Source organism: Perna viridis, chromosome 6 (assembly GCF_037379345.1).
Source record: "Perna viridis isolate PV_CMFRI_1.1 ecotype Kerala chromosome 6, ASM3737934v1, whole genome shotgun sequence".
Taxonomy (NCBI): Eukaryota; Metazoa; Mollusca; class Bivalvia; order Mytilida; family Mytilidae; genus Perna; species Perna viridis.
In genome coordinates, this window is record NC_142450.1 from 45505353 (window position 1) to 45516373 (window position 11021).

Genomic DNA, 11021 nt, shown 5'->3' on the forward strand with positions numbered 1-11021 from the left:
AGAATGTGTTGTGAGGTTTGAATTCAAAGATTCAATGTTTATTATATGTATTATATATATAATGACATGTATCTCTATCACTGACAATCTAAAACATATCAACAGAAAAAAATAAGTCAAATCTCTATAGAAACACAAATTTTTTCTTCAACACAAAAAAGAATTCAGGAACATAATTTTGTTTTGAGTTTTGTATCAGTTGACAATGGCCTTGACTGTGCACTCCTTTTCTGTGCGCGGAATTATTTTTAAGAGACATTAGAAGCCTAGACAGACAGTGTTCAGTTGTGTATAGATACCAAAATATTCCAAGTCTATCAAACAGCTGTTTATTTCCGTGTTGTAACAATAAGTGAATTAAAAAGAAAATGACCACATCACAAACACTTTACGTTTGGCTCAATATGGATGTTTTCTACAACTGAAGTCGTTAAATACGAGTTATTGGAGCGAAAAACTGCTATTACCTCGCAAAATAATTAGACCTTCATTTATAAGTGACAGAAGTATTTATTGTGGTATACACTGTATAATTACTCGTCAGATGACATTTTACAGCAAATATCTGAAATAGTTTCTGAAATAAACAAACAAATTTACAATTGTAAACAAAAAAAGTTTTCATTCATGGAGAGAAAGGGTAAATAGAAAAGTTGACGTTGATTCTAACTGATAAAACGCCCGAAAAGGTAAGACCAAATTTAGTACTTGTTAATATGTATTATCTTCTTTAGGCGATATCATGATTATTTACACAATATCAATGAAAGAATTTCCATCATTTAACATATTTTGTGTATTCATGAAGTTGGTTATCTTTACTTGAGTGTCCTAGAAACATGATAAATTGTAGATTGTAAAACGTGTAGACCTAATATTTGTAACTAATTTATTCAATAATTATTGTGAACCAGAATACCTTAAAGTGTATTAATTTTATCTTTTTAGGGAGCAACCATAAAATTTATAATGGGGGGAGGGGTTGGCTAGGATCCAATTTTCTATCCTGCCTTTTTACGTTGAGAAAAATAGGTCCTACTCTTTTTTTTCTCATGGACTGTCCTGCCTTTTTTTTCAGAGTACCCAGTTGTTTAGTGGGGTCTGTGTCTGCGCTTTTCAGTTCTAAATGTGTTGTGCAATTTGTTCTTTGTCTGTTCTATTTTTGATGTGCGGCATTGTTTTGTCCACGGATTCCCCCTCGTTTTCTCCCCTCCGGTTGTGCCACAAAATCAAAGAGTTTTTATTGTAGTATAAAAATCACTGGTAAACAAACATTTTAATATATATTAAACGAAATAACACACCAAAACTGACATTGAGTCAGTAACATAGAGCGTAACTGTACCATATGGCTGTTCTGTGCTTATCACCGAGTGTTAACTTTGAGATCTATAAAACATGAAGGAAATTTTCGTGACGAGGTACATGTATCAATCAAACCTAAGGACGGGGGGATGGCAAAAAGGCGTGACAAGAAAATACAAAAGGCCTTTTTTTATTATTATGTCAGACAGTGAAGAAATAATGACCACATGGAACGATACATGTCTATTTGTCGATATACGGTTGTATAGATGTCCGTTTCTTAATTTTAATAGTTAGTTTTTGACTAAAAATATCAGTGGCACATTAATAATTTTTGAACGAAGTTACCTGAAGAAAAAAAAATCAAGTAACCCAATGACATCAGTGCACTATTTCTCATACAACACTTTTAAGCATGTAAATGACCAAACCTACTATGAATGCTAATTAGTTTGATCGTTATTCTGTATTTAGTAATGTAACAGGAAATTTAACCATGATAATTATCTTGTCTTAACTGGAATTAGGCTAGGAATAACATTGTCTGTGTAAAAAAAAAACAAAACAAAAACAAAAACATTTTTTTCCTAAACTTTGGGCGATTTGGATTTGTATGGCAGTTCGAAGAACATGTACGTAATTTATTTGCATTAGAGAAGAATGATAAAGCAGTAAGAAGATAATCATTTATGGGCATTTCAATAATAATGGAAATGCATGTACAGTTATGGTTGAGAATTCATTTTGATGAAATTTGTTATCAATTTTTGTACGCAACCCTCGACTCAAATCAGTTACAAAATTAAATAAGAAATAAATGATTAATGGTCAAATCTGGACAAGATTTGCCTCTGATATCATGTAATTAGTTTGTCAAGTGATGGGTAGTGTATACCTACTTACAACCATCGGTAATATATACATGTTGTAATGTACAACTTTGGGGCACGCAGTGGACTATGACGACTGTCATAATTTTTATTGATTAGCAGTGTAGACGCACCCAACCTGGAAATGTTTTAATCAATACACAGTAAAATGGAACTCGGAAGAGTGGTGTTGTAGTGGGATATTTCCTTGGATTTGTCTTTTTTTCTTGAGTACTGTTACGAGGTATTTATTTTACGAAATAAAATCTGCATTCAAAAAAAGTGAAAATGATCGTGTACTTTTATTTTTGAAATGTTGAAAAGGTTTGTTTCAAATTTAATTATTTATTGTTTTAAGTTAGAATTTTATGAGGCAACAAATAAAATAAAATACATTTAATACTGGGTCATTTCATTACATATACCAAAAACCTGATACTATTCCGCCATCCATTTGACTCTACTAATTTGAACCTGTGTGTTTTTACTGATATTTTATACATATTTATTCTGAACTTATGTTGAACTTTTTAATATATAAAAGATAATCATCTCGTAAGTTGTGCTTTGTTACTGTACCATTTTTTCTCATACAAAATCGTATAAAATTTTATTTTCACTCTGATATGCATAAAATAACTTGTAGCTGTTTCTAATTAAGTCGTGTTTTTAAGACACATTTATTACTGAAATTGTCACTTTTTTACTTGAAAGTATCTTAAAACGTCTTTTTCGTTTGTGTAGGCAGACCAAGGACGAAGATGGGGAATGGTGAGTATTATGTATTCAAAAGAATCATGTAATTTTAAAATGTCAGTGGTAAAGATTACTACTAAAATGATAAAATAATTTATAGACATGTATATCATTTATACTTTTAGATTATTTTATTTTTGTAAGACTTTCTATATGACAAAGATTATAAATACTTGCGTGTCCTTTGTACATGTATATATGCAAAATGCCTTATATTATCCAGAACAGAATAGTTTTAGCCATTCTTGTATGGACACTACTCGTTTTCACAAATTATTTTAATGCATGCCTTCAAATAGCTTTTTGTTGAAAAATAAGATATATGGCAAACATTTCTTTTAAAAATTGTATTATTGGAGTAATTTGTTGTATTTACAAGAAAATTCCCCTTCTAAATCGATAAAGCTGTCATTCTATCCTAAATAATCATTTAATAAAGGTGTATTTACACAAAAATTCTTACACTGTTTATACGAATACGACGATTAACATGTGGAAACTGTTTTATAAATTTTATTACACCCATGTGTCATGTTAAAGACAAGTGATTGCACAAAGCTGACATTTGTTGGACTTGTTTACAACTTGTCTAGTGATCAGAACTTCATTAATAGATATACATTCTACACACCTTAACTTACGCATAGACTTGATTTATTAAAATTCTAAATATCGCATTCTCTGATAAGCTGAAGGTTTATTTACAAGATTATGTTAGGTAAAAAAAAAATGTGCTTTTATGGATAAAGTATTTTGATTGAACATACAGTGTACATGTATACGCCATTTTTTGGCAATGTGTTTTTTTTAACTTATTATTATCAGCAATTAAAATTTGGTGATTGCGAGATAAAACTGCACCAATCATGTCACTTAGGTTTGAAACATTGTAACTTTTTTTTGTTTGATAGATCACTATCAAACTATGAAAGAGTATTCAGGAGAACCAATATTGTAGCGGAAATTAAAAGAATGTAATCCAGGGACAAAGACATGGAAAACAGACAAACAAAACAAAGAACATAAAGTAACTAAAATAATACATACAAAGTAACAAAAGTAAATGAGCAACTGGAACTCCACTAAAAATTGGGAGCATGAACCAGGTGCACCGGTTGGATAAGTTATGGTGTATCCATCTGCACCATGAAAACTGATTTATTCAACGGGTCATAGTTTTCCTTTCCTCGTTTGTCTACCCCGGACTTGACTTTTTATGAGCAACTCGGCGGGTGTTTCTAGAAAAGTAGAGGACGCTTACCCTACCGGTGCACCTGGTCAATGCTCCCAGTTTTTAGTGGAGTTCGAGTTGCTCATTTGCTTTTGTTACTTTGTATGTATGATTTTAGTTGCTGTATGTTCTTTGTTGTGTATGTCTGTTTTCCATGTCGGGTCTTTGTCCCTGGATTACATTCTTGTGATTACCGCTATAACCTGGGTTCCCTTGATTACTCTTTCCTCTGATTTTCTAGATACACAAAGTAGAAATTGAAAAGAGTCTTTACCAAGCGTTTTTAACCATTTGAAGACCATTTGACATATTTGTCATTTATTAGAATATTTCTCATGTGAATGAATAAGAAGTTTTACCAAATTGTTGTAAGGAGCCTCGAGCTTAAGTCTCGGAATCTACAGATGTTCAGTATTCGTGTATCTGGTACATATTTTCGTGAATCAGTTATTGACATTCATGTTTTATATGCTATTTTTGATGAAATTTTCCTTTTGTACAAGTCCTTGATTGTTTAGGGTCAGACTATGTAGTAGTCTCGATAAACCAATTAAACTGCTTGAAGTTCATCTAAAAAATGACAAACAACTGTGTTGTTTTGCTGCTGAAATAGTTATCATTTGATATCACATGCTTCATTTCTTTACTTTTTATCTACACAAAAAATAATAAGTTTTTAGTATATTTAGTAATATTTTGTCAGTCGCGTATATTGATTTCTTACAATAAGACTACAAACATTTCAGGAACGTCGAAGAAACAGTCTAAGACCACGGAATGTTTCGAGATAATAGGAGAAAACGATAGCCCTGATTCAATAAACAATAAATGTATGATTGATGATGGTTAGTTTGATATTGAGTCCCTCTACAATGGTATATCATAAACTTAAAAAAACCAATACATCATAAGATCAATATAGTAATATTATTCAACCAAAATTATAATAATGGAAACACTAGTTAATATTATTGGTTAGAAAGTCAGTTGAGCAATGCACTAAGTTAAAAAAAGGTCGAAAACATTTATGAATTATGAATATTCTGAGAGAAAATTTATAAAAAAATGATATATCAAAACTTTTGAAAAACATTGTACAAAACTAAACGACACAGGTTGAAATGAATTTCACTTTGCACTGAGTATAATACATGCACAAAAACGATAAAATACTGAAAAGTATGTTTTGACACAAGTACCATTAATATGTATTAAAAACTAATAGCTTTTAGAAAGTATACACAGTGGCATGACATTAAATTAAATAAGGACGCAATATGCATAATTATATTCAGGAATATCAGTTTTACCACAGTTTCAGGCTTTATTTTATGTGTTATTAACTTCATTCAAATATAAACAATGTCTTTTAGCTATTGCAGTGGTGAAAGAAGAACTCAATCACTTGAAAAGTGAGAAAATATCTAATCAAAATGACGACAATGTGGATAAAAATACTACGAAGACAATACAAGGAGATGGCGACTTTGAAGCAGACAATGAAATAGTTAAAAATGGACAAAACGCAGTTGATGCGAAGTTGGCAGTTGATGTTAATTCCGTACAGAAAACGTCATCACCATCATCAAATGATTCGCCAAATAAAAATGGTTCTGACAAAGAGGGTAAAGATATACATAAAGAAACATTATGTAAAGATTTAGGAAGTACAAACGAAAAAATAAATAAAAAGTCGAAGAAGACAAAAGAATCGAAGAAAGACAAAACTACAAAGAAAAAGGAAAGACTTTCAAAGAAAGGAAAGGAAGTTAGTAAGAAGACTTCGCTTAAAGAGGGAAAGCCGGTGTCAGTTATGATTGAAAACGATACTTATTTAAGCTTAAATTACGTTCCTCATCGAGAAAATGGAACTACGACACCTAATGAGAGCTCTACGGAACCTTCTAGCAAATGCGAAGATTATAGCAAAGACAATTCTGGTAATTTTGATGAAGTAAAAACAATATCAGCTAAAATGCAAAAAGAGTCAAATCCGAAGGAAAATGATTTATCAAATGAAGATGCCAACAATCGCGAATGTCCAAATGAAAATATAGAAGAAATCAGCAAGGTTGGTTCAAATTACCTTCAAGAAACATTTGATTTAATCGATGAAGCACACAAGTCCATTCCTGTGCCACAAACCGAAAGAACAGCACTTTTAGAAATAAAAGGAGAAAGCATTGTAAACGGAGAAACAGAAATGTCGTTAACAACATCATACCGTCGGGAATCTCAGACTATTGTCGACGACGTTCTTGTAGAACACAACATAACGAAAGTATCAAGTGAGATTTCAGACGAGTCAGAAGTGGGAAGTGCGAACAACAGTTTTAATGAATCATTGCTACAAGAATTAGCTCCAGGGGTTGTAAATCGTATTGTAAATGACAATACAATAACTGAAGTAGTTAACATGGGTGATTGTGTAAACATTACCATTACAACAATAACTGAGAGTACATCCAGTGACAGCGTCAATGATACAATGGTGCTTAGTCAGATTTCGTCAACAATTAACAACAACCCAAACGAAAGTGTTAACGAGACTGTTGTTATCACAGACACTAGTGCTGTCACTAAGACACGAGTTAACGACCCAGGCGCTTGTGGAAACACATTCGATGAAAATTTTGACTTGATTAACAATCTCGAAGTACAGAAATGTGAATCAGGTCAGAATAATGTTTCCAATACCAAAGATTCTAAAGAGTTAAAACATGTGGTAGAGTCAAACAATGGACCAACTAATGCACGGAATTTAGGAACCGAGAATGAAACATCTAAATCCATGAAAACTACCAAAGACAAAAAGAAGCAGAAATCTGAAGAAAAGAAGACTAAGAAAGAAAGTAAGAGAAAACAAAAAAGCAAAACTGATAAGCAAAACAAAAACATCGAAGAACCAGAATCCCCAGTGGCAAATGTGTCAGATTTAATAAACAAATTTGAATGCAAAAGCTCGGAAAACAAAAAATTGAGAATATCACTTTCTAAATCTACAAGTAAATCTGATGATGAAAAGAAAGGCAAAAGAAAGAAGAAGAACAAACAGCAAAAAGGTCAGAGGTCTCCTTCGTTTGATGAACAAAAGGAGTTTGCAAGTCCTCCTCTTAAAGGTTTGTTGTTGACTTTTACATCCTAATATGTATCATAATTAAAAATCAACGAGACCAACTTATATACTGTTACAGAAGCAATATTATAATCATGAGCATATTGCGCAAGATTTTCAGGGGGGAGGAGAAATAATTTGAAAACTACGAATTAAAACAGACTACACATATACAAAATTCATAATAATGAATGAATTGCATCTTAATATCATAGTTGTATTTACAAAGTTAACCTAACTGACCAACTTTTTCACACCTTAAAAGACCCGCAGAGAAAAAATTACAGAATATTGTATAAAATACAAGATTTAGGTCGCATAAACGAAATATTTTGTGTCATAACACATAAATGATTACTTGTATGTACATTACTAAAGGCAATACATTATTTACCTTAATGTTAGTACCAAGTGTAAAGTGTGTGTGTGCTTCTGCTGTTAATACAGTAATCTCTTTAAACGTTCACTTCGCAGGTATCATTTCACATTTATAGGTTATATTATTTTTTTTAAATGTACCCGAAAAGAGACTGATTCCTTTTTATTTTAAAAGCAGAGTTTGGTAAATACAACTTAACTTTAATAGTTATCCTTCATCTTTCATTTATCCTTGTATGCATATATACTTCCGACAAGGACTTGAGACCAGTAAGACCAATTATTCATTAAAGCATGTAAAAGTACGTTGTGTTGTCTGTTAGTGTTGCAAACATGTAGCATACCTTAAAGCTTGGACACACTCTTTTGTTTTCCTATAAATGAGTGTGCGACAAGTAGACCGTCAAAGCTTTTAGTCCATCGGTGTTATACTGGACTTAAATCAAAGGATCTTTTATTTTTTCGGCTTAGGAATTATCTCAAATTAAGATTGTAAGGTATCAAGACTAACCAAAAAGATGCTGAACTACCACTATACGTATAGACATTGGTAGAAATGAATCCCACAAGTTACACACATCGGACTGCAGTGGTTATCTATGCTTCGTTTAATACAAACGTTATATGTTATTGAAGTTTATGACCACTTTATGACATTGTTTGTGTAATTCAGGTATTTTTGACGATGTTCCAGTGGAAATCGAGGTCCATGATGTAGACACAGTTTCACTGTCATCACGTTCGTCAGGTGAACTCCACTTTTGGGATAACTATTTATGAGAGAGGATAATACACATATTATTTGACTAGATTCAAAGAATAATGAAAAAAAAACATGACTCAATTATCTATTTGTTTATTTGTTTTAATAATAACAAACATAACTTTCGAATCTTTTTTTAAACATATGTAGTATTAAGTGTCTATGGTTACTAAAATGCCGAAATCTTTTTAAACACTTTTCATTGTAAATATTGATAAGAAATCGAGCAAATTTCATCACAAATCTGCAGATTTGTATCGATTTTAGTTTAGATTTTGAATAGACCTACCTTTAGACTGAATAATAAAAAAATGTAGGTGCCAAAATAACATTACGAATTATACGCATGTGTATTTATTACGATAGAAAGTTACATGTTCATTTGTTCACGTACGGTAGGTACGTGATTTCAACTGATTGTGTTATGAAATACTGTATGAAGAAGATAATGACAATCAGCTAATGAATGGAGAAAATCACTTCGCATCTTTATTCTAAACTTAAGTTTTATGAACAAGTAATATATAGAATTAAGGACCGTATAGTTTTCTCAAGATTACTCACATTGAAGTTTTTATCACATTTAACTGTATTTTATTTTAGATGAAACTGAAGGTGAGAGAAAAAATAAATCAAAAGGTCAACCAATTGCAGCGGAATTACCTTTCCCAAAAGATAACACACAAACAAATTTGCTTAGTGTTAACACCGAAGCAGAAAATAGACCACGAAGCGATGAATACGTCGTACTGTTGACTGTCAATCAGGATGAACTCCGGAAAACAGTATCACCTGCTGATAACTATGAGGAAGACAAACAAGGAGACACACTAGAATCTATTGTACATACTGTTGAAACTGTAGTTGTCGATACTGATACGGAAGTAAAGTTAGGTGAAAAATTAGATGAATCACCGACTGAACGTGTGGAAAAGGTTTCAGAGACGACAGAGCAACATATCGGAGTGACATCGGATTCTTTAGAGAATGAAATCAAAGCAGAAGTTGTTGACTCGCAAGACACAGGAGTAAGTGACTACAATATTTCGAAGAAAAAGTCGAAGAAAGAATCAAAGAAGAAAAGAGGCTCTAAATTATTTGTGTTTCGTCATAACTCTGATGCTTCAAAATCAACGGACATTCCGCAGCAAGATGTATCTTTTGAACAAAATCCTCAGTCAAATTCTCCAAAGGAAAGGCGTCGATCTTTTTCAGAATTTCTTCGCCCAGTTTTTGGAAACATTTTTTCAAAGAATAGCCCGTCATCACCAGCAAAGAGGAAAAGCAAAGTAGAAGGTAACAATATTAAATATTGTCAATTAAATGTTAAAAATTATTAGTACTTAATTATCAATTCGTACAAGACCTCATGAACCAAAATTGCAAACCACATACAAGCCACTACATAATCAGACATAATTTCACTATCAATTCAGCGGACGCGAAACGTTTAACCAGAAAATGTCAATACAGTAGCGAACATGAAGTGCAGAGACACATAATATTCTACAAGTAAACAAACACCACATCAACATAAAACTAATAATTAAAAAAAAACAATATTATCACAATCAAATATTGTTAACGTAGGAAATTTGACCGCATGGTAATTCTCTTTAATTTGGAGTTGAACGAGTCTTTTTTCGAAAATCATTTATTACTAACAAATAAAATAAAGCACGCGGGTACGTTCACTATTCACAGCAATGAGCGACCGATAAACTAGTATTGAGCATTAACCAAGACGATCCCATTAAATAACAGCTATTTGAAATGTTGCGGCTATGCGTTCCACACAAAAGATCTTCATATAAAAAAGAGCGGTACATTTTGATTTTAGAATAAAATAATTAATGTATTATTTAAATATAGTTGAAGAATGCAGCAAAGTGGAGAGTGTGGAGACTGATACGAAAGCACGGGATTCAGAAAAGACAGAAGAAACTACTGAATAAGACTTCTCACCTGAATTGCTTTTTTTTAAATGATGACATATATACATTCAATCAATATAAATTGATAATTGTTCCCAATATGCCTTTATTCATAGATTCATGATTACAGCTGTAAATATACAACATATAAAAACAATATTTCTAATGTAAACATGTATCTGTATAAAGTTCGAGCATTGAGCATTGACAATTTTCTTTTTTTCGATGTACACTTTTTTTCCTATACTCCATATAAGTGCAATATGTACAGACAACATTTATTTCCAATAAACATCTTTAATTGTTGTTATATCTAATACATTAATGTTAGTTCTTCAGATAAAACCTTTGCTATATAAAGAAGGCTATGGTCGAGATGGGTAAACAACGTTGAGCATTATGGAGAGGTGTGAGTAAACAGGCAATACGATCGATCTACAATAGGTGAAAGAGAGTAATCAAGGGAACCAGGATTGTAGCGGAAATCAAAAGAATGTAATTCAGGGACAAAGACAAGACATGGAAAGCAGACAATCGCAACAAAAAAACATTAAGTAGCTAAAATAATACGTACAAAATAACAAAAGTTAATGAGCAACTCGGACTCCACTAATAACTTGGAGCTTGGACCAGGTGCACTGGTAGGGTAAGCGTCCTCTGCTTTTGTAAA

The 11021-nt window shown here is 32.0% G+C and overlaps 1 protein-coding gene across 3 annotated transcripts; it reads left to right on the plus strand.

Moving 5' to 3' along the window:
* Positions 1 to 76: 76 nt before the first annotated feature.
* Positions 77 to 10657, plus strand: LOC148615244 (uncharacterized). 3 transcript variants are annotated; one of them, XM_088589954.1, is made up of 8 exons: positions 77 to 689; positions 2295 to 2418; positions 2919 to 2945; positions 4908 to 5006; positions 5535 to 7280; positions 8328 to 8402; positions 9021 to 9713; positions 10290 to 10657. In XM_088589954.1, the coding sequence occupies exons 3-8, from the start codon at positions 2936 to 2938 to the stop codon at positions 10370 to 10372; spliced, it is 2706 nt and encodes a 901-aa protein (XP_088446080.1). In that variant the 5' UTR covers positions 77 to 689; positions 2295 to 2418; positions 2919 to 2935; the 3' UTR covers positions 10373 to 10657. The 3 variants fall into 3 exon arrangements, with proteins under 3 accessions (XP_088446080.1, XP_088446082.1, XP_088446081.1); XM_088589956.1 differs by having other exon boundaries at positions 5544 to 7280; XM_088589955.1 differs by having other exon boundaries at positions 2298 to 2418.
* The last annotated feature ends 364 nt before the right edge of the window (positions 10658 to 11021 follow it).